Raw genomic sequence first — 25,094 nt, 5'->3', positions numbered from 1 at the left:
GTTGCCTCAGTCCTTTCTTAGTCCCATAGCCCTAGCCTCAAACAAACACTGCTTCTAGTTTCTATAGATTAGATTTGTGTTTTCTAGAGCCTCATATAAATGGAATCATATAACACAGTTGGCCTTCCATATCTGCAGGGTCTCCATCCATGGATTCAACCAACTGTGGCTTAAAAATATTTGGGAAAAAAAATTCCAGAAAGTTCCAAAAAAGCAGAACTTTAATTTCCCCCACACCAGCAACTGTTTACATAATATTTACATTGTATTAGATGTTATAAGTAATCTAGAGATAATTTAAAGTAAACGGGAGGGTGTGCATAGGTTATGTGCAAATACTATGCCATTTAATATAAGGGACTTGAGCATCCATGGATTTTGGTACCCACGATACCAAGGGAAGACTGTCCATACTCTTTTGTGTCTGACTCCTTTCTCTCAGCATTATGTTTTGACATTCCTTTATATTCATTACACGTATCAGTAACCCATTCCTTTTTATTACTGAATAGTATTCCATTGGATGGAAATACCACAATGTGTTTATTTATTCATATGGTAAAATTTTGTTTCTAACTATGCTAATGTTTCTATAGTCACAATATCATATTTGAATGAATGTATAAATGAAACCATAATGAATATGCTATGGCCTGTAAGTGAAAAATATCTATTTGGGTTATATTTCAGTTTTAGAGAGGTGTTCTATTATGTGTACCCAGTTGATAATAGACATTTGAATTATAGTTAAATGAATAATACCAAGGACTCAACTATTATTAAAGAAATTGATAACAGCTTGTACAAATCATAAGGTTAAAATATTCTAGAAACTTAATAATATGTAAAACTTGTTGACTAGCTACCAAATATAAACATATAAGCCCTCACACAAAACAAAATTTAGTTAGTATTCAAATTACTATATTAATAAACAAGTAAATGTATATTTATATATACATACACAATTTATTTACACATAAGAGCCATGCAGTGGTTATCATTTTAACTGGTTAGTTCTGAAAATTTTCTTTCCAGTCAAGTCATTTAAAGAGTAATGTGTGGAAAGAAAATTGGAAGTTCTCCAGCTTAAGTAATTTCTGGGTGTTAGCTACAAAATGGAATTTTAAAGAAAATCAGTTATATTGGGTAAACAGTGTGAGTTAGCTCAACTTCCAGATCAACATCTGAGATTATAGATACAGCATGTAATATATATAAAATGTATATATGTGTGTGTATATACACATGTACACACACACAGATACACACATACATATGATGTTAGTATATTGAGAAGTGGAGGTTTTTGGTAACTGCTTTTTTCCCCTTGTCATACAGAATGGATTTGTAATGTGTCGACGGATGGTCTGTGACTGTGAGAATCCCACGGTTGATCTTTTCTGCTGCCCCGAATGTGACCCAAGGCTGAGCAGTCAGTGCCTCCACCAAAATGGGGAAACCTTGTACAACAGTGGTGACACCTGGGTCCAGAATTGCCAACAGTGCCGCTGCTTGGTAAGTTCAGCTACGTGAAATTCAGGGAAACGTTTAAACCCAGAATTGAAATCGTAAAACAACCTTGCCCTGCCCCCCTGCACCGATATTTGGTACCTGGCCATAGTGTTGGGAGTTACAAAAAGTGAACCTGGTTAGGATGATAAGGTGATGGTTATGCATTCAGGGCCTGAGCAGGAATATCTGGGGGTAGATGTGGTACACCATGTCATGTCAGGCTTTCAGGACTATCTCCAGAGCTCAAAAGAAGAAAAGGCTCTCCTGGCTTCTCAGCTTAGGTTTACTTAGAGACAGTTATGAACAGAATAATGGCATTCAAAACAAATCACTTTTTCCAGTAGACCTTTTGTTAATCCATTTCTATCAATTATGCTTAGATGTAAGAAAACAAAAACAAAAAAACACTTTTCTTTCTTTCTAAAGATTGTTACTGTCAATGCTGTTCTGGTGGGCACCCTGTTTTACACATAATATGGATATGCAATAGATACTAGAATCTTAGAATCGAATGTATATATTTATGAAACTTCTACTGGAAACAATAGGTTAAAAAGAAAATGAAGACTTGATAAAGAAAATGAAGACTTGATAAGGAAAATACCAATCATTTTTTCATTTAACCAAATTTCTTGTTTCTTTCTAGTGGTGTAAATAAAAAGGAAAATTGGTCTATATGTCTTTATAGAAGAAAGTTTCACAGATGCTACTTTTAAAGTTAGGACTAGTTTCCTTTCTATTTGTGTGAAGATATTTTTAAGGCAATGCTTTTTTGTTGCTTCCTTTTTATACTTTCAACCCCAAAATCAATTGAAAGAGCAAGGTCAGTTTCTGTACCTGAAGGCTGCTTTCATCTCCAAGACCCTGAGACTCAGAATTATGAAAAAAATAGGAAACAGGTGGGAACTAAATTTTAAAAAGATCCAATTCACACAATTTTCTCATGTGGAATAAAAAAGACTGAAATCAGCTCCTAGTTTCGTTTTGTTTTTTCCAAAGTCCCTACACTGAGGAACGTATAAATGAACAAAGAAAAACTGTCAAATTTCCTTCATATTTCAGTTTACTTTCTTGTCAGTGGACAAAACTTTGTTTTTGCAGAAGGGAATAAATGAGAAGGTGGGGGAAAAAATCGTAAAAATGAGAAAAGCATCTCATAGGCAGAAACTAAAAACCTCTTCTGTAGTAAACAATTCTCCTTTGTCATGGGAAAGAGAAGGGCATGCAAATTTGTTTGTTTTAAGAGAAAGAGTTTTTGCTTTCCTTTATTGTTGTTCTTGTTTAACCCCTGAAGACTGTTTTATAATCCATCTGCAGTATAGGTGTCATCTCTCTGATAGGGATTTTGTGGATTCCCTGCAAGATTCATAGCTGTGAAGGTCTGAGTATAAATGTCCATCAATAAATTGAGTATTCGGTAAACACTGCTCTCTCCCTCCTCACCTCCCTCCACGCCCTCCCTCCCCCTCCCTTTGCCCTTGTTCATCTGCTTTCCTTATAGCAAGGGGAAGTTGACTGTTGGCCCCTGCCTTGCCCAGAGGTGGAGTGTGAATTCAGCGTCCTCCTAGAGAATGAGTGCTGCCCGCGCTGTGTCACCGACCCTTGCCAGGCCGACACCATCCGTAATGACATCACCAAAACTTGCCTGGACGAGATGAATGTGGTTCGCTTCACTGGGTCCTCTTGGATCAAACATGGCACTGAGTGTACTCTCTGCCAGTGCAAGGTAAAGCCCATTCATTATATTCAAGTGGGGAGCACTTGGCCAGCTGCACCCAGGATTCACAGACACTAATGTGCTTAACCTGGCCAATGGGAAGCATCTTCTTTCCTATTTACTGTTCAAACAGAGATGGGAGCAGGGCCACTCAGCTTTATTAGTGCCAAGGCTCACTGTCCTGTGCATCCTCTAATGCATATTCAGGGAGAAGCAGGTGCTTGGTCAGAAACCAGAATGATGGGTTACTAATATCACCAGAACAGAAAGAACCTACGTAAATTGCCCTAAAGCATCTAACTGTACACATCTTAAAAAAAAATAGTACAACACCAAACTTCATGTTTCTTTCATGATAGAAGACAATATTATTTTATTGATTTTTATCTAGTCCTTTTATGAGATAAGATATATCAGCAAAGTGAACATATTACGTTTTCCAAAGTGAAAATCAATATGGCAAAAATGGGCATATTTCTTGGTTTGTGGTGGTGAGTTACATTGATTTGAAAAATTTAAGATCTGTTGTTTACCATATTTTATTCCTACGGCTGGAGAAAAAATCATTATAAAGATTTTTCTTTTTATTCTCATAGGAAAATAGAGCATTGTGCCTTTTACTTCACTGAGAATAGAAATACTGGTAATGTAGACAGAATATATAGAATTCACAGATGGTGACAACGTTGAAAGCATTAGAATCAACACTAGAACTAAGTAAATAATCTGGAAAGCTTAACAAGAAGAAAGCAAAGATGTCAGATTTTTCCCACCATAGCACAGCCAAATATCTATAACTGCTCTGGTTCTTTAAGTGAGCATTTCCATTTAAATTTTTTTTTTCAATAGAGCAATTTCATTCAGATTCATGTAGTACAAATTTCTTACTAGAGTGGCTTGATGTAACAGGACAAAGAAATGTGAAATGCTTTAAGTTTTGAGATGCTATTATCTATTTCAAACCAAAATTTCTAGCTCTTTCAATTAATGCAATTTGTCAATCAAGCACAGCTTTTCGGGGAACATTTAATGCAGTTTTCTAAAAGTGCATTAGCACATTTGGAAGTTACTTTTACTACTAAAAGTTACTAATAATGTATATGCAGTGCTGCTTTAATATACATTTTTTTAAATAGATCTTTACTGGAGTATAATTGCTTCACAATACTGTGTTACTTTCTGTTGTACACCAAAGTGAATCAGCCACATGCATACATATGTCCCCATATCCCCTCCCTCTTGAGCCTCCCTCCCACCCTCTCTATATACATTTGATATGAGTACATTTGAGTACATTTAATGGTGCATTATCTAGAAACTTCAGCATTCATGACCAGTAGGGAAATACTTTCTGACATTTAATTACCAAATAGAGTCGAGTCTCTTTACACTCTTAATCTGTTAGATTATTGTTCTGAGCAATGACAACAAATACATATACCGGGTGATAGAATGTAAAACACCAGATATAGCTCAGACAGATACTTCCAACAAAAGAAAGATGCATTCAGTAATAGGCAGAAAAACATTAGACTGTTTTCTGGGGAAAAGAGTGTGAATGAGCTTGTCATTCACCACCTTACAAACAACTACTAGGATTTTTTGGCTCATGGTAGAAATATAGTCCAGAAAGTGTATTTTGACATTAAATTCATTTCTTGTCAGATAAGTGCCGATTCTCAGAGGTTACTATTTGATGCCATTTCCCTCTTCCCTCCTTATTAACTATGAGTTATAAGAATATCCTCAATGTTACCAAATGAATCCCTAATACTCATCTTATTATGTTTATTTTGTGCTATTTTAAAAATGAAACTTATGCCAAACAAGCTTGAGAGATTTCATTGGAGGTGAGCATCCTTTACAATTTGGTGCTTTCAGAGCACCGTTTCCGCTTATCATCTCCCCATCCTACCACTTCTGAGTTACTTGTTTTAGTCAATAAATACAAATTATGTGGGGTATTGTGCCAGAACCAGAGTAGAATGATAAGCAAAAATGGGTACAATCATTCCTGGAAATTTTTGCCCAGCAACTTCTAGAGCTCTGCTGTCCAGTACAGTAGCCAGTAACCACACATGGCTATTTAAATTCATTGAAATTAAGTTAAAAATCCAATCCTCAGTCACAGTAGCTACATTTCAAATGCTCACACATGCTAGTGGCTGTCATATTAGATAGCATATATAGAGAACCTTTCTATCATTGCAGAATATTGTATTGGAAAGCGCTGGCCTAGAGGTGAAGAATGTGGCATCTGGAATCAGGCTACCTGGATTGAAAGCCTGGTCAACCTTACTAGCAATGTCACCTCAAGGGATATGTATTAATCTCTCTGTGGCTCCATCTTTCTCATCTAAAAATGGGAATACTAATAATACTTACCTAGGAATAATTATAGTACCTACTTGAGAAAGTTGCTATAAGAATTAAGTGAGAAGTTCCATACAAAGTTTCCGACACATTTCATATGCGTTCAGAGTAAGCGCTCAATAAATGTTGACTATTATTATTGTAGGTAGTGGAGTATAGAAACATTAATTAAGTCATGAAACAAAGACAACATTACAAACCCTGATGGATGCTCTAAAGGAAAGTTGCACTGTGCTAAGAGGCTGTACAACGCATGAACCAGTTTTACTTCCTGAGGAATTAAGAGTTAGCTGGGAGAAATAGAGTTATGAGTTTCCCTTCCCTTTTTAAAGATCTCTTCAAATGTAATTTGCTTAGGTTAAAAAAAAATGTTTCCTCCACTCGGAAGTTGAATTCTTGCATCAAAAAAGAATTACTAATTTTGTCTTTCCTAAATCTAATAGAGACTACACACCCTTATGATGGGTCAGAGAGTTTTCAGGCAATTATGTTTTGAGCTCCAGACAATAAAGAGGGATGTACCCAGTTGAGAAATAAAGAGGGAGGAGATATTAGAGAGTCATTCCCTTTAATAAATTATCACTGAGTGGGACACTTGGGAAATTGGAAACCGGAGGGCCACTTTTAACTCCTGGGGAAACTAGGTATAATACTGAGATAATTGAGGTATGGAAAAAAATAGTTTTATGTAGATGAAGCTCCTAACTTTCTAAATGTTGCCTTCATCTATTAGAAACCATAAACTTAAAGTTTGGAAAGTGGACATCTGTGCTAAAATTAGAATAGATAACTAAATTTATCTATGGAAAGAAATACCCCATTAATAAACAATATTATAATGAATATTTTAATATGTGATCAGGAGAGCTTTGCAAATCAAAACAGGAAGAAAGGATTATTCTATAAATACTGGAATGACTGGACAGCAGTTTGAAGGATGTAAGTTGTATATACTATTATATTATGTATCAAAACAAATTCCATGTGGAAAAAGTGATAAATATTAAAAATAAATCAAAGCAAAGATAAATAATCAAATATTTATCAAAATTCTTGAAGGAATATGCCTTTTCTAATTTAAAAGTGATAAAATCTACCTCAAAGAAAATTTAGAGCTTCTATAGATAAACAAAATTAGCAAAATAGATCACAACTAGACACTAAAAGATATTTTCAACAGACATGATTTCTTTATTAGATTAAAAATATATGAAAATTAATTTAAAAATACTTATTTCCTCATAAATAAATCAACAAAGGATGAATAAACAATTCACTAAAGAATACAGCTATCAAAAAAGAGGAAATCAATAGTATTTGAGAAGATGGTGGAAGAGTAAGAGGCGGAGATCACCTTCCTCCCCACAAATACATCAGAAATACATCTACATGTGGAACAACTCCTACAGAACACCCACTGAACGCTGGCAGAAGACCTTCAGACCTCCCAAAAGGCAAGAAACTCCCAACGTACCTGGGTACAGCAAAAGAAAAAACAGAGACAAAAGAATAGGGACGGGACCTGCACCAGTGGGAGGGAGCCATGAAGGAGGAAAGGTTTCCACACACTAGGAAGCCCCTTCGTGGGCGGAGACTGTGGGTGGTGGAGGGGGGAAGCTTCAGAGCCGTGGAGGAGAGCACAGCAACAGGGGTGCGGAGGGCAAAGCAGAGAGATTCCCGCACAGAGGATCGGTGCGACCAGCACTCACCAGCCCGAGAGGCTTGTCTGCTCACCCGCCAGGGTGGGTGGGAGCTGGGAGCTGAGGCTCAGGCTTCGGTCCGATCGCAGGGAGAGGACTGGCGGCGTGAACACAACCTGAAGGGGTTAGTGCACCACGGCTAGCCAGGAGGGATTCTGGAAACAAGCCTGGACCTGCAGAAGAGGCAAGAAACTTTTTCTTGCCTCTTTGTTTCCTGGTGCGCAAGGAGAGGGGATTAAGAGCGCTGCTTAAAGGAGCTCCAGAGACAGGCGCGAGCCGTGGCTAACAGCGCGGACCCCAGAGATGGGCATGAGACGCTAAAGCTGCTGCTGTGGCCACCAAGAAGCCTGTGTGTGAGCACAGGTCACTCTCCACACCTCCCTTCCGGGGAGACTGTGCAGCCCGCCACTGCCAGGGTCCCGAGATCCAGGGACAACTTCTCCGGGAGAACGCATGGCACGCCTCAGGCTGTTGTAAAGTCACACTGGCCTCTGCCACCGGGCTCGCCCCGCATCCATACCCCTCCTCCCTCCCGGGCTGAGTGAGCCAGAGCCCCCCGAAGCAGCTGCTCCTTTAACCCGGTCCTGTCTGAGCAAAGAACAGACACCCTCAGGCGAACTACCCACAGAGGCGGGGCCAAATCCAAAGCTGAATGCTGGGAGCTGTGCGAACAAAGAAGAGAAAGGGAAATCTCTCCCAGCAGCCTCAGGAACGGTGGATTAAATCTCCACAATCAACTTGATGTACCCTGCATCTGTAGAATACCTGAATAGACAAAGAATCATTCCAAATTGAGGAGGTGGACTTTGAGAGCAAGATAGACTATTTTTTCCCTTTTTCCTCTTTTTGTGAGTGTGTATGTGTACGTTTCTGTGTGAGATTTTCTCTGTATAGCTTTGCTTTCACCATTTGTCCTAGGGTTCTGTCCGTCCATTGTTTTGTTTTTTTTTTAAGTTTTAAAATTTTTTTCTTAATATTTTTTATTTTAATAACTTTATTTTATTTTATCTTTATTTTATTTTATCCTCTTTCTTTCTTTCTTTCTATTTTTTCTCCCTTTTATTCTGAGCCATGTGGAGGACAGGCTTTTGGTGCTCCAGCCAGATGTCAGGGCTGTGCCTCTGAGGTGGGAGAGCCAACTTCAAGACACTGGTCCACAAGAGACCTCCCAGCTCCACGTAATATCACACGGCAAAAATCTCCCAGAGATCTCCATCTCAACATCAGCACCCAGCTTCAATCAACGACCAGCAAGCTACAGTGCTGGACACCCTATGCCAAACAACTAGCAAGACAGGAACACAATCCCACCCATTAGCAGAGAGGCTGCCTAAAATCATAGTAAGTCCACAGACACCCCAAAACACACCACCAGACGTGGACCTGCCCACTAGAGAGACAAGATCCAGCCTCATCCACCAGAACACAGGCACTTGTCCCCTCCACCAGGAAGCCTACCCAACCCACTGAACCAACTTTAGCCACTGGAGACAGACATCAAAAACAACGGGAACTACGAACCTGCAGCCTGCAAAAAGGAGACCCCAAACACAGTAAGATAAGCAAAATGAGAAGACAGAAAAACACACAGCAGATGAAGGAGCAAGATAAAAATGCACCAGACCTAACAAATGAAGAGGAAATAGGCAGTCTACCTGAAAAAGAATTCAGAATAATGATAGTAAAGATCAAAAATCTTGGAAATAAAATAGAGAAAATGCAAGAAACATTTAACATGGATCTAGAAGAACTAAAGAGGAAACAAGCAATGATGAACAACACAATAAATGAAATTAAAAATACTCTAGAAGGGATCAATATCAGAATAACTGAGGCAGAAGAACGGATAAATGACCTGGAGATAAAATAGTGGAAGTAACTACTGCAGAGCAGAATAAAGAAAAAAGAATGAAAAGAAATGAGGACAGTCTCAGAGACCTCTGGGACAACATTAAATGCACCAACATTCAAATTATAGGGGTTCCCAGAAGAAAAGTGAAAAAGAAAGTGACTGAGAAAATATTTGAAGAGATTATAGTTGAAAACATCCCTAATATGGGAAAGGAAATAGTTAAGCAAGTCCAGGAAGCACAGAGAGTCCCATACAGGATAAATCCAAGGAGAAACATGCCAAGACACATAATAATCAAACTGTCAAAAATTAAATGCAAAGAAAACATATTAAAAGCAGCAAGGGAAAAACAACAAATAATACACAAGGGAATCTGCATAAGGTTAACAGCTGATCTTTCAGCAGAAACTCTGCAAGCCAGAAAGGAGTGGCAGGACATATTTAAAATGATGGAGGAAAATCTACAACGAAGATTACTCTACCCAGCAAGGATCTCATTCAGATTTGATGGCGAAATTAAAACCATTACAGACAAGCCAAAGCTGAGGGAGTTCAGCACCACCAAACCATCTTTACAACAAATGCTAAAGGAACTTCTCTAGGCAGGAAACACAAGAGAAGGAAAACACCTACCATAACACACCCAAAGCAATTAAGAAAATGGGAATAGGGACATACATATCGATAATTACGTTCAATGTAAATGGATTAAATGCTCCAACCAAAAGACACAGACGGGCTGAATGTATACAAAAACAAGAGCTGTATATATGCTGTCTACAAGAGACCCACTTCAGACCTAGGGACACATACAGACTGAAAGTGAGGGGATGGAAAAACATATTCCATGCAAATGGAAATCAGAAGAAAGCTGGAGTAGCAATTCTCATATCAGACAAAATAGACTTTAAAATAAAGACTATTACAAGAGACAAAGAAGGACACTACATAATGATCAAAGGATCGATCCAAGAAGAAGGTATAACAATTGTAAATATTTATACATGCAATGTAGGAGCACCTCAATACATAAGGCAAATACTAAGAGCCATAAAAGGGGAAATCAACAGTAACACAATCATAGTAGGGGACTTTAACACCCCACTTTCACCAATGGACAGATCATCCAAAATGAAAGTAAATAAGGAAACACAAGCTTTAAATGGTACATTAAACAAGATGGACTTAATTGATATTTATGAGACATTCCATCCAAAAACAACAGAATACACATTTTTCTCAAGTGCTCATGGAACATTCTCCAGGATACATCATATCTTGGGTCACAAATCTAGCCTTGATAATATTAAGAAAATTGAAACCATATCAAGTATCTTTTCCGACCACAATGCTGTGAGACTAGATTTCAATTACAGGAAAAGATCTGTAAAAAATACAAACACATAGAGGCTAAACAATACACTACTTAACGAAGTGATCACTGAATAAACCAAAGAGGAAATCAAAAAATATCTAGAAACAAATGACAATGGAGACACAATGACCCAAAACCTATGGGATGCAGCAAAAGTAGTTCTAAGAGGGAAGTTCATAGCAATACAATCCTACCTTAAGAAACAGGAAACATCTCAAATAAACAACCTAACCTTATACCTAAAGAAATTAGAGAAAGAAGAACAAAAAACCCCCAAAGTTAGCAGAAAGAAAGAAATCATAAAGATCAGATCAGAAATAAATGAAAAAGAAATGAAGGAAATGATAGCAAAGATCAATAAAACTAAAAGCTGGTTCTTTGAGAAGATAAACAGAATTGATAAACCATTAGCCAGACTCATCAAGAAAAAAAGGGAGAAGACTCAAATCAATAGAATTAGAAATGAAAAAGAAGTAACAACTAACACTGCAGAAATAAAAGGGGCATGAGAGATTACTACAAGCAACACTATGTCAAAAAAATGGACAACCTGGAAGAAATGGACAAATTCTTAGAAATGCACAACCTACTGAGACTGAACCAGGAGGAAAAAGAAAATATAAACAGACCAATCACAAGCACTGAAATTGAAACTCAGATTAAAAATCTTCCAACGAACAAAAGCCCAGGACCAGATGGCTTCACAGGCGAATTCTATCAAACATTTAGAGAAGAGCTAACACCTATCCTTCTCAAACTCTTCCAAAATATAGCAGAGGGAGGAACACTCCCAAATTCCTTCTACGAGGCCACCATCACCTTGATACCAAAACCAGACAAGGATGTCACAAAGAAAGAAAACTACAGGCCAATATCACTGATGAACATAGATGCAAAAATCCTCAACAAAATACTAGCAAACAGAATCCAATAGCACATTAAAAGGATCATACACTATGATCAAGTGGGGTTTATCCCAGGAATGCAAGGATTCTTCAATATACGCAAATCAATCAATGTGATACACCATATTAACAAATTGAAGAATAAAAACCATATGATCATCTCAATAGATGCAGAGAAAGCTTTCGACAAAATTCAACACCCATTTATGATAAAAACCCTCCAGAGTGTAGGCATAGAGGGAACTTTCCTCAACATAATAAAGGCCATATATGACAAACCCACAGCCAAGATCATCCTCAATGGTGAAAAACTGAAACCATGTCCACTAAGATCAGGAACAAGATAAGGTTGCTCACTCTCACCACTATTATTCAACATAGTTTTGGAAGTTTTAGCCACAGCAATCAGAGAAGAAAAAGAAGTAAAAGGAATCCAAATTGGAAAAGAAGAAGTAAAGCTGTCACTGTTTGCAGGTGACATGATACTATACATAGAGAATCCTAAAGATGCTACCAGAAAACTACTAGAGCTAATCAATGAATTTGTAGCAGGATACAAAATTAATGCACAGAAATCTCTGGCATTCTTATACACTATTGATGAAAAATCTGAAAGTGAAATTAAGAAAACACTCCCATTTACCATTGCAACAAAAAGAATAAAATATCTAGGAATAAACCTACCTAAGGAGACAAAAGACCTGTATGCAGAAAATTATAAGACACTGATGAAAGAAATTAAAGATGATACAAATAGATGGAGAGATATACCATGTTCTTGAATTGGAAGAATCAACATTGTGAAAATTACTATACTACCCAAAGCAATCTACAGATTCAATGCAATCCCTATCAAACTACCACTGGCATTTTTCACAGAACTAGAACAAAAAATTTCACAATCTGTATTGAAACACAAAAGACCCTGAATAGCCAAAGCAATCTTGAGAACCAAAAATGGAGCTGGAGTTATCAGGCTCCCTGACTTCAGGCTATACTACAAAGCAACAGTAATCAAGACAGTATGGTACTGGCACAAAAACAGAAATATAGATCAATGGAACCAGGATAGGAAGCTCAGAGATAAATCCACGCACATATGGTTACCTTATCTTTGATAAAGGAGGCAAGAATATACAGTGGAGGAAAGACAGCCTCTTCAATAAGTGTTGCTGGGAAAACTGGACAGGTACATGTAAAAGTATGAAATTAGAACACTCCCTAACACCATACACAAAAATAAACTCAAAATGGATTAAAGACCTAAATGTAAGGCCAGACACAATCAAACTCTTAGAGGAAAACATAGGCAGAACACTCTGACATAAATCACAGCAAGATCCTTTTTGACCCACTTCCTAGAGAAATAGAAATAAAAACAAAAATAAACAAATGGGACCTAATGAATCCTAAAAGCTTTTGCACAGCAAAGGAAACCATAAACAGGACCAAAAGACAACCCTCAGAATGGGAGAAAATATTTGCAAATGAAGCAACTGACAAAGGTTTAATTTCGAAAATTTACAAGCATCTCATGCAGCTCAATATCAAAAAGACAAATATCCCAATCCAAAAATGGGCAGAAGACTTAAATAGACATTTCTCCAAAGAAGATATACAGATTGCCAACAAACACATGAAAGAATGCTCAATATCATTAATCATTATAGAAATGCAAATCAAAACTACAATGAGATATCATTTCACACCGGTCAGAATGGCCATCATGAAAAAATCTAGAAACAATAAATGCTGGAGAGGGTGTGTAGGAAAGGGAACACTTTTGCACTGTTGTTAGGAATGTAGATTGATACAGCCACTATGGAGAACAGTATGGAGGTTCCTTAAAAAACTACAAATAGAACTCCCATACGACCCAGCAATCCCACTACTGGGCATATACCCTGAGAAAACCAGAATTCAAAAAGAGTCATGTACCAAAATGTTCATTGCAGCTCTATTTACAATAGCCAGGACATGGAAGCAACCTAAGTGTCCATCAACAGATGAATGGATAAAGAAGATGTGGCACATATATACAATGGAATATTACTCAGCCATAAAAAGAAACAAAATTGAGTTATTTGTAGTGAGGTGGATGGACCTAGAGTCTGTCATACAGAGTGAAGTAAGTCAGAAAGAGAAAAACAAATACCGTATGCTAACACATAGATATGGAATCTAAGAAAAAAAAAGTCGTGAAGAACCTAGGGGTCAGACGGGAATAAAGACCCAGTCCTACTAGAGCATGGACCTGAGGATACGGGGAGCGGGAAGGGTAAGCTGTGACAAAGTGAGAGAGTGTCATGGCCATATATACACTACCAAACGTAAAATAGATAGCTAGTGGGACGTTGCTGCATAGCACAGGGAGGTTAGCTAGGTGGTTTGTGACCACTTAGAGGGGTGGGATAGGGAGGGTGGGAGGGAGGGAGATGCAAAAGGGAAGAGATATGGGAACATATGTATATGTATAACTGATTCACTTTGTTATAAAGCAGAAACTAACACACCTTTGTAAAGCAATTATACTCCAATAAAGATGTTAAAAAAATAAAAAAATAGACATTGACTGTCATGTAATACTGCAAAAAAAGAGGAAATCAGTGTTTTAAATTATTGACACTTAAATATAAACTAACTTAATTATTATTTTCACATACTACGGTAAAAAAATATTTCACCATAATTTCCAATGCTGACAGAGGTGTACTGGAATTGTAATTCTTATGCAATGTTAGTGACATTGAAAAATACATGTCAGGAACCAGACATACATCTCCTTGCCCACTCCCTGTCCCCACAAAAATGTCCAGAAGATCCTACTAATCCTGGGTCTGAGAATCCAACCTAAAGAAATAATCTAAAATATGGAGCAAACTATATGCATCGTAATATTAGCCTCAACATTAATTGCCACGCAGAATCAAGGAAGAAATCAAAATATCCAACAAATGAAAAATGGGTTAAATAAATTATGGTAACTCTGTAACATATAACATATCATAATTATATAATATGTAATTATATGGTTGCATTATTCAATTATTCATGTACTAACAATGCTTATAATAAAAATCAAGATAAAAATACTATGTGTGATTACATATGCACTTTGATTACAAGAAGGTTGAAAATAAAGGAATATGAAGTGAATTCTATTAGGACATACTAAAATATTCATAATAGTGGGATTTTAAATTATTAATTTTTATATAGATTATTTATAGCCACATATTATATATGAATATGTAATTACATATATTTATTATATCTATAGTATGTGTAGTTTATAAACATACTAATATATTAATACCATATAGTGATTGATAAGTAAATAATAAATATATTAAATATAAATAAGAGTAAAATATATATTATATATGTCATATATAAACATTTTACTGAAAGCTAAAAGTCAGCTGTCTTCTAATCTTAATGTTATAGAGTTTACCATGCAAAGAGTGATGATGACTTCTTTGCCAGTAAATATAGCCAAAAATAACAAGGTGTTAAGGAAACTTACTGTGTTACTACATAAAAATAGATGTTATAATTAGTTATGACAGTAGGTGATTACTATTCATAGCAACCTGACTGAGTTTCAGTGGGTCACTTTTTATTCTAGTTTTTATCAAGGTAATGTTTGTTAAGGTGAAATGCATAGTTATTTTGTATATAATTTTATAAGTTTGGTGAATCAAAATACAGAATATTTCCAGCAATCTAGCAAGTACCCTTTTGTCCCCTTCCAGATAATATCTACTTCTCATAGGAAACCTCAATTTTATTTCAGTATAGCAAATTTATTTTCCTATTTAAAAATTTCATATAAATGGATCGCACAGTATGTATTCTTTTATATCTAATGGTGAATTGACCAGTTTATCATTATGTAATGTCCCTCCTTATCTCTAGCAAGGCTTCTAGACTTGATGTCAATTTTGACTGGTACTTTGTTTTTTTTTTAATATTCATTCATTTATTTAGTTGAACCGGGTCTTAGTTGCAGTCGGCGGGCTCCTTAATTGCGGCTTGCCAGCTCATTAGTTGCAACACATGGGCTCCTTAGTTGTGGCAGGCAGCCTCCTTAGTTGTGGCATGCAAACTCTTAGTTGCAGCATGCATGTGGGATCTAGTTCCTTCACCAGGGATCAAACCCAGGCCCACTGCATTGGGATCATGGAGCCTTATCCACTGCACCACCAGGGAAGTCCATTGTCTGGTACTTTTGTAGCCACACAGTATATTGTTTTGATTCATCCACTTTCAACCTATCTATGGTTTTATATTTAAAGTGCATTTTTTATAGATAATGTATAAATAGTTCTTACTTTTTTATCCAGTGTGACAATCTCTGGCTTTTAATTGAAGTGTTAGTCCATTTAATATTGTTTTTGATGTTGGTGGATTTTGGCCCACCATTTTGCCATTTGTTTTCTACTTGTTCCATCTATTTTTTGTATTCTTAATCATCTATTCCTTCCTTCTTTTTATTTGTTAATATTTTTAATGTTATTCAATTTTACTTGTTCTTTTGAATTCTTAACTATAACTCTTTATGATTGTTTTAGTTGTTGGTATAGGAGTTGTAACATATATCATTCATTTATTACAGTATAATAAGATTTAATATTATACTAATTCATATAAAATGTAAGAACTTTGGAATAATATAATCCCATTCCCCTAACCTTTGCACTATAATAATCATATATTTATAACTATGTATACTATAAACTCTAAAAATCTATATTACTATCAATATTTTTGCTTTAATAAGTCAAATATCTTTGAAGCAAATTAATAGAAGAAAAATGCTATATTTTATATTTATTTCATATTTATATTTATCCTCATATTTACCATTTCTTGTGCTCTTCATTTCTTCTCACACATGTTAATCTCCATCTAGTGTTATTTCCCTTTATCTTGAATAACTTCCTTTAGCATTTTCCATATTGCAGATATACTGGCCACAAATTCTCTCCACTTACATTTATTTGAAAATGTCTTTATTTTTGAAGGATATTCAACTAAATATAGAATTCAGGATTGACAGATTTGTCCCAGCACTTAAAAGTGGTACTCTACTGTTTTCTAGTTTCTACTATTTCTGATAAGGATTCAGCTATCATTTGTACTTTTGTTCCCTTATATGTAATATGTCTTTTTTTTCTCCTCTGTCTCCTTTCATGATTCTTTCTTTATCTTTGGTTTTTAGAGTTTTGACTATGATGCACTTAAGTATTTTTTTTTTTTGTCCTCTTTGGTATTTGCTGGGCTTTTTGAGTATCTAAGTAGATTTTTTTCACCAAATTTGAGAAAAATTTGGCCATTGTTTCTTCAGATATTTGGTCTGCCACATTATTTCCCTCCTATTCTTCTGCGACTCTAATTACACATGTGTTGTATGGTTTAATATTATCCTGAAGGTCACTGAGGTTCTATTTTTATTTCGATCACATTCTCTTTTTTTTAAAGATTGGATAATTTCTATTTTTTTAATTTATTGACTATTCCTTCTGCCATCTCTAATCTGCTGTTAAACCCATCCAATGAATTTTTCATTTCGAATATTGCACTTTTCAGTTCCAGAATTTTTTTTTTTTTTTTTTTTTGCGGTACGCGGGCCTCTCACTGCTGCGGCCTCTCCTGTTGTGGAGCACAGGCTCCGGACGCACAGGCCCAGTGGCCATGGCTCACGGGCCCAGCCGTTCCGCGGCATGTGGGATCTTCCCGGACCAGGGCACGAACCTGTGTCCCCTGCGTCGGCAGGCGGACTCTCAACCACTGCGCCACCAGGGAAGCCCCAGAATTTTTATTTAATTCTATTTATAGTTTCATTTCTCTGCTGTAACTTACCATGTTTTATCATTCATTATGACCATCTTTTTTTAACATCTTTGTACGTATTAGTAATAGCTACTTTCTAGTCTTTACCATCTGGATTAACTTTGAGTCATTTTTATTCACTAGTTTTTCTCTTGGTGAGGAGTCACTTTTTTCTGCTTTTCTTCACATGTCTAGTAATATTTATGGTTTACTGGATATTGTGGATAATACATAGTATAGACCCTACATTCTGTTAGCTTCTTCTGAAGACTATTTTTGTTCTAGCAGATTGCAAATTACTGGCCAGTCATCTTGCAGTTGGAAAGGCTGGGCTTTACATTGGTTAGGTGGGTCTATTCCAGGTGTACCCTTAGTTTTCGGGTGAATCTCTTAATCTTGAGACATCATTTTCTTCCTAATCATGGCCCTTTTGGGCTTTCAATGGAAAGCCTGAATTTTTTATCTGTCCCTTCTAACTTGGCAGGACATAGATTTTAAACCCACAGTGAGCAGCATCTGAAATATCTGCTCAAATCTTTCAAACTTCAAGCTGTGACTCTCTGATTGTCTCTTTAGAGTCTCCTCTGCAATTCAAAGACCCGCCACAGATTTGAGGGGAGTTGGCATGCTGATTCACTCCCTCCTTTCTAGACATTTCCTCCTGAATTTCCAGCCACTCTGGCAGCCCAACAGAGCCCTAAATGTTGTCCTCTGACACGTGGGCCCTATCAGATTGTGGCTTTCTGCTTAAGTTATACTTATCCTAAGCATCACAGACTAGGAGTGCCCTAAGGGAAAATGCCAATTAAAAATGAATCTCAAACAGTACATCTTCCTTCTTTTAAAGATTGAAACTCCTCCAGTGTCTACCTGCTTTTAGTCACTCTCCATTGCTTTAAATAGTTTTTATATTTTTTCCAAACTTTATAGTTATCCATAGGAGGGATAGTCAGTCGATAGTCTTAAAAGTAACTCTGCCATTACTGAAACAGGAACCCCAGTGGAATATTTTATCAATCTTTCTTGTATGAGCTATGTTTCCCTAATTGGGGAGCTTCCAATGACATGCTCTGTGGAGCATTTATGTTGCTATAGCAGAATTGATATGGAATGAGAAAAACACTACTGGAAGACTTGCAAAATATACCTTCTCTTCCTAAAACATACTCATACTCCAAACATTCCCTAACTCTCTTTCTGCTCAAAATCCATACAATTTGAGAAACTGATATTCTCAGGAACTGGTACACCCCTCCCTTCATTGGATCAATGGATTGGGAAAGATCATGTGACCAGGTTATGGCCAGAAAACCTCTGCCTCTGAGCGTAATGACAAAGCTTTAAAATGCAGCTAGAGATCCAAGAGATGGATGTCACCTTCGTTTGCTGTCAGAATAAGAACTCTGCTTAATAACAATTTAAAAAGAAAGAGGATTAAGTTAAATTGATAACACTCTTCTTGGATATAGACTGGCTTTTCCCTCATTTGGTAAGCTTCAACAAAGGCTAAAGTACCAAAGTCCTTTCTTAAGTTTTATCTTACATGAGCAGACCCTTTTGGTTTTATCATATTAAGGTCTGATACATTTTCAATCATCTAAAGTCAATTATCTGAGAGAATATATCTAATAGAAGATGAGTTTTAGAGTCAGGCTAACCTGAATTTTAATCCCAGCTGTACCATTATATTAGCTTTGTGATTTGGGCCATGATATTTAAGCTTTCTGATCTTCAGTTTCTGAATCTAAAAAAACATGACTATTAATAGTGATCCTACTGGGAATGCTCTGAGGTTGAAATTAGATAATGTATTTAAAGTGCCTGGCAAAGTATCTGACACAGAGTACGCACTCAAAAAGTAGAAGGGTATTATCATCTTATGATTGTGGTAACAATACTAACATTTTCATTATTAGCTAGCCAGTGGAAGAAAGAGCGCAAGGATTCAAAAGAACAAGATACAGATTTTTTTCCTCTCTGTAATACACCATACTCTTTTGGTACTTTGTTATAAAAACTAATTATGGGGGCTTCCCTGGTGGCGCAGTGGTTGAGAGTCCACCTGCCGATGCAGGGGACACGGGTTCGTGCCCCGGTCCGGGAAGATCCCACATGCCGCGGAGCAGCTGGACCCGTGAGCCATGGCCACTGAGCCTGCGCGTCTGGATCCTGTGCTCCGCAACGGGAAAGGCCACAACAGTGAGAGGCCCGCGTACCGCAAAAAAAAAAAAAAAAAAAAAAAACCTAATTATGCATATCTGGCTCTTTCTTGACTATTTTTCCTGCCTCACCTCTACACTGTTTTCTTCACCAACTTAAAATTCTCACCCAGACCAAACCTTTTTAGGTTTCTTAACTACGCAAAACTCTTTTCACTTGAAAGCCTTTTATTCATTCTGTTCCCTGTGCTCCTGGCCTACCTTTTCACAGATCTGTCTTGAGGTCTTGGTTTAAACATCACTTCTACAGAGAAGTCTACTCTGGCCACCCAATCTAAGTAGCCAGACATTTATTAATCTCATGACATCACCTAGTTTGTTTCTTTTCTAGCACTTTTCACAATTTTTGATTATACATTTGCTTGTTAATTCCCCCCCCACAAAACTATAAGCCCTGTCCTATGAGGGTAGTGACCATATCTGCTTTATTCATTCATCAGCATGTCTCGGGCTCAATTTACTCAGTGCTTATTTTGTGAATGGGTAAACCAAACAACAAATGTGAGCTAAGAGAGTGCCATGGGGTAAATAATGTTGGCTTATGATTTGCCGCAAATAACTGGCCATAGTTTGTTCTGCAACAGTAGAGGCATGAAAAGTGATTGAGCCATTGAACTTTCAGGGGCACATAAATAACAAATAAACCATTCAGTTATGTTATGTGTACCAGTCGATGAGTATTGACTCATGGCTTAAAAAGTAATACCATGCTTTTTTTCCCCTCTCTTCTCTAGAATGGCCACATCTGTTGCTCAGTGGATCCACAGTGCCTTCAGGAACTGTGAAGTTAACTGTCTCACTGGAAATTTCTGTTTAAAGAATGTTCTTTCATTAAAAAGACCAAAAAAAAAAAATTGAAGTGGATGATTTGTGGGCAGCTAAGTGCAGCATTGTTAATAGCTGAGTAAACTTTCCATTATGAAATTTGTGGAGCTTGAGAAAATCACAAAAGGAAACTTCTTGGGGCAAAACTAGACCAGAATTCCACCTCAACTGCGTCTGATGTTGGCATGTAGAAGAATGCGTGTGAAATACACACCATGACATCACGACCTCTGGATGTAAAGCCTGAGCTTACGGGAGCTTCGGAAGCCTCTAGCTTCACTGGTGCAGAAAATTTTCCTCTAGATCAGAATCTTCACAAATCAGTTCTTCACTGCAAAAAATAAAATGTAAGGCAGTGAACGAATTCTGTTTTCCGAAGCAAAGCAAAGAAGCTATAACATGTTATATGTACAGTATACACTCTGAGAAGAAATCTGAAACGAGTTATTGTCATGATAAAAATAACGCACAGGCATGGTTACTTAATATTTTCTAACAAGAGATGTCATCCTTATTTCATTGTTTTACTGCACTGAATATTATTTGGTTGAATTTGTTAAGTATAAGCTCGTTCTTGTGTAAAATTAAATAAATATTTCTCTTACCTTATAACATGTCCAAGTGTCTGCATAATGTGTTCCTTTTCCCCCACAGATGCCTCAGTATACAAACTGCTTTCTAGTTCCACTGATGAGAAACTCCCACCATGCTATTCCCAAACTGAAAGGTGATTTTCACTCCATTTCATGCCGAAGTGGCGGGGAGGTGGGTGATGGATACCTTTGTTCTGCCTCTCTGTATCCTCTCAGTCATCTTTTACCCTGCCTCATACCCTGGGGGCTGACCTGTATACGTTGTATTAGTAGGTTCTCTTGTCCTCTGGATTCTGATTCGGTTTGACCAGTGGTGACCACCGGCAGGATATCAGAAAGAGGACGTTTGGATATTTATTCTGCTGGCTCCTTTCCTGCCAGGTCACTACCATGATTAGCTGTGTCACTTACTGAAGGTGACATCTCCTGACAGGTGACCCTCTCTGTTAAGCTACCCCCTCCAGTTTTTGATAACTTCTATTTGCTTCTTCTGGCTTAGAGATAATAACAGCTCTGGCTGCTTTGTCCTTTCAGGTACCTGATCGATTTCTTGTTGTTTTCCCTATCTCCTATTGCATCTTTATAAATCGTCCCTTTGTTAAACTGTCTTTAATTAGCCAGCTTGAGTGTGCCATCTGTTTCCTGCCAGGACTTTGACTGATACACATAAGTAGGGTAGTATGTGAGGGTTGGGAATATCTTCAAGAATTGGTCCTTCACAATTTGATATAAAAATTTAAAGAATCCCAGTCTTAGAAGGCATTATGATATTACATGTTAAACTTTTTGATGCACTAGAATATCAGGAGGAAAAAAATTAACTTACTGATGCCCAATAGAGGAGTTAATCCAATATTGCCCTAGTCATATGTTTTGTGCTAGGGTGAAAAAGGAAATATATTATTAAATTCACTTTTAGTTTAGAGACTTCTTTAAAGAAAAAGAAAAAGGGAAAGGAACAGGATATGACTCCCACAAGCTACAGAAATGGTAAAGTGGCATTTTAACTACCCCTTCCCCATTGTTATGGGAACAACCTAACAGGAGCTGAGCTAAAGGATAATTTATAAATGTCTTAATACTTTGGCATGTGTAATATTTATTAAATGGGTGAATTCAAGTATCTCAATATTCCCTGGTTTTATCATAAACGATTTTTTCTGCAGCCTTTTTATATTTAATTTAAAATTTCAGCAGAGCATAAAGTTTATTTTACTTTATAAAAATTTTTTTTTTGGCTGCATTGGGTCTTCGTTGCTGCTTGCAGGCTTTCTCTAGTTGCGACGAGCAGGGGCTACTCTTCGTTGTGGTGTGCGGGCTTCTCATTGCAGTGGCCTTTCTTGTTGCGGAGCATGGGCTCTAGGTGCGTGGGCTTCAGTAGTTGTGGCGCACAGACTCAGTATTTGTGGCTCACGGGCTCTAGAACACAGGCTGAGTAGTTGTGGTGCATGGGCTTAGTTGCTCGGTGGCATGTGTGATCTTCCCATACCAGGGATCGAACCTGTGTCATCTGTATTGGCAGGCAGATTCTTAACCACTGCGCCACCAGGGAAGTCCTAAGTTTATTTTGGGGGGGCATTATTTACTATGGTAACTAGCAATTTAGTCTCCAAGAAGGTATTAATTTGAAGTTTTTTCTACATATTTCTCCCATATATAGATTTGGGATTTCATATTAAATCTCCCTAAAGTATATTTTATTTGCTTTTATGAGGAGAGTGAGAAATAGTATGTGCCTGTGCGTGTGTGTATACACACACATACTCAATCTACATCCATATATTTGTATATATTCATCAATCAGTGGGATCAGCAATAAACAAAATGTGGTATGTTTATATTACAGACTACTCTAGAGGATGCAAATGAATACATATAGCAACATGGATGAATCTCAGAAACATGTTGAGTAAAAAACAAGATGCAAAAGAACATTTTTTACAGTATTTACATAAAATTTTTAAATGCGCAAAACTTTGTGTTATGTTTATGCAAGTACAAATATGCATAAAATGCATATCAAAATGCATGGGAATGATAAATATCAAATTAGGATAGTGGCTGTCTCTGAGAGGTGGAAGAGGGGTGCCAGGTGCACAGGATGTGTAACTGTGTTGGTAATATCTGTTTATCGTTTTATTCTGTATATTTCAGATATTTTAAAATAATGCTATCTATTGCTGACATTCAGGTAAATGAATTTACAAATTGACTAAATGTGGGGTTTTTTTTGGTTTTTTTGTCCATGCTGCATGGCATGTGGGATCTTAGTTCCTGACCAGGGATGGAACCTGTGCCTCCTGCAGTGGAAGCTAGCAGTCTTAACCAATGGACTGCCAGGGAAGTCCCGACTAAATGTGTTTTCATTTATATTTCTATACCCAAAACTAAGCCAGTTAGTTTTTACATGCATGTATGGAAGTACCTAGATTTGTGGAAGCAAGGCTTTAAACAAATATACACCGTAACGCCTACAAGGTTTCCATTCCTAATTATGTTTTTAAATAAATACAATACTAGTTAAAGGCAGGTAATAAAAGAAAAAAAATGATCACATGATCTCACCACCTTTGGTACTGGTTTTCTTTGCTCCTTGTCAAATGCTTACATATTTTACATTGTTGCAATCACAGTATCATTTTTATTTCTACATTTTGCATAATATTTTATTGTAAACAATGTTTATATTATTATAAGTTTATAAAATTTTAAGGACTAGTAAATATTTCATTGATGTTAGAAATATAGTTTATTTCCTTCTAACTTTTTCACTATTATAGGTGCTGCTGCAATTCATATGGTGTAAGTTATTTTTTAGACTGTATCATCAACAGTAGATTTAATGAAGCAAGTTGTGAACTGTTCGAATAATGTAGTTTAGCTGAGGTGTAGTTGATGTACAATATTATATAAGTTTCAGGTTACAACATAGTGAGTCATAATTTTTAAAGTTTATATTACATTTATTTTTATTATACATATTGGCTATATTCCCTGTGTTGTACAATATATCCTTGTAGCTTATTTATTTTATACATAGTAGTTTGCACCTCTTAATCCCCTACCCTTATCTTGATTTAACATGTTTTATTGCTTGTCCAAAGGCTGTATCAAAGAACATTCCACTGGCAATGTATGCAATTACTTTTTATTTTTTGATAGATTTATTTTATTTGTTTATTTATTTATTTATTTATTATTTATTTTTTGGCTGCATTGGGTCTTCTGTGGCTGTGCACAGGCTTTCTCTAGTTGCCAAGGGCTTCTCATTGCGATGGCTTCTCTTGTTGCGGAGCACAGGCTCCAGGCGTGCAGGCTTCAGTAGTTGTGGCACACGAGCTTCAGTAGTCGTGGCTCGTGGGCTCTAGAGCGCAGGCTCAGTAGTTGTGGTGCACGGGCTTAGTTGCTCCGCAGCATGTGGGATCTTCCCTGACCAGGACTCAAACCTGTGTCCCCTGCATTGACAGGTGGATTCTTAACCACTGTGCCACCAGGGAAGCCCTGCAATTACTTTTAAAACAACCTTGTTGCCATTGGATATTATCAATTTAATTTTTGCTCTCCATTGTAGTTTTTTATAGGTGTAAAATGGTACATTACTGTTTTAATTTTAATGTCTTTAAATAACTGTGTGGTTAAACTTATGTAGGCATTGCCATTTTCTACGTATGTCCTTTGCTCATATATCTCTAGTCCTTTGATCAATTATACATGAGATAAACAGTAAAAAAATATTCATGTATAATTGTTGGAAATCCTTCCACAAATTTTTGCCAATATTTTTCTCAAAATATTGTTACTTTTTATAGTTTATTTCTTTTCATTTTTAGTATAAAGAATTTTAATATGTATCACTGATGGTTACTTTTATAACCTCTTATATTTGTTCAAAATTCATATTATTACATCTCCAAATAGTTCCCTACATATATTCCATACATGGGAAAGCACCTCCTCTAGAAAACATCCAGGAACTATTTGAGTTCTTCTGAACATCAACTGAAATGAGTTTTCTTAAATTTCAACTTAATGTATGTCATGTTGGTCCTAGCTCTATTCGCTGGGACATGTTAACTCATCTTCAGATATTCTTCTGGAACCCTCTTCTTCCACTATTAAATTCCTCTAATTCCTTTCATCTGTCTTGAGAAAAAATATCTCAGTCGTTCTCTTCTAGATGTTTTC

General features: G+C 36.7%; 1 protein-coding gene across 3 annotated transcripts in view; it reads left to right on the top strand.

The window, feature by feature from the left end:
• The window catches only part of NELL2 (neural EGFL like 2), a 376,784-nt gene extending 356,439 nt beyond the window's left edge, over window positions 1–20,345 (top strand). For all 3 annotated transcript variants that reach the window (XM_049694047.1, XM_004274430.3, XM_049694046.1), the window contains 3 exons: window positions 1,342–1,518; window positions 3,017–3,241; window positions 20,226–20,345. In XM_049694047.1, coding sequence (XP_049550004.1) covers window positions 1,342–1,518; window positions 3,017–3,241; window positions 20,226–20,276 — 453 coding nt within the window. In that variant the 3' untranslated portion in view covers window positions 20,277–20,345. The remainder of the gene's footprint in view (window positions 1–1,341; window positions 1,519–3,016; window positions 3,242–20,225) is intronic.
• Window positions 20,346–25,094: the final 4,749 nt, after the last annotated feature.

Source organism: Orcinus orca, chromosome 11 (assembly GCF_937001465.1).
Source record: "Orcinus orca chromosome 11, mOrcOrc1.1, whole genome shotgun sequence".
Classification (NCBI taxonomy): Eukaryota; Metazoa; Chordata; class Mammalia; order Artiodactyla; family Delphinidae; genus Orcinus; species Orcinus orca.
Note: the sequence above shows the minus strand (reverse complement) of the source record. Positions and strands in the feature narration are given on the sequence as shown.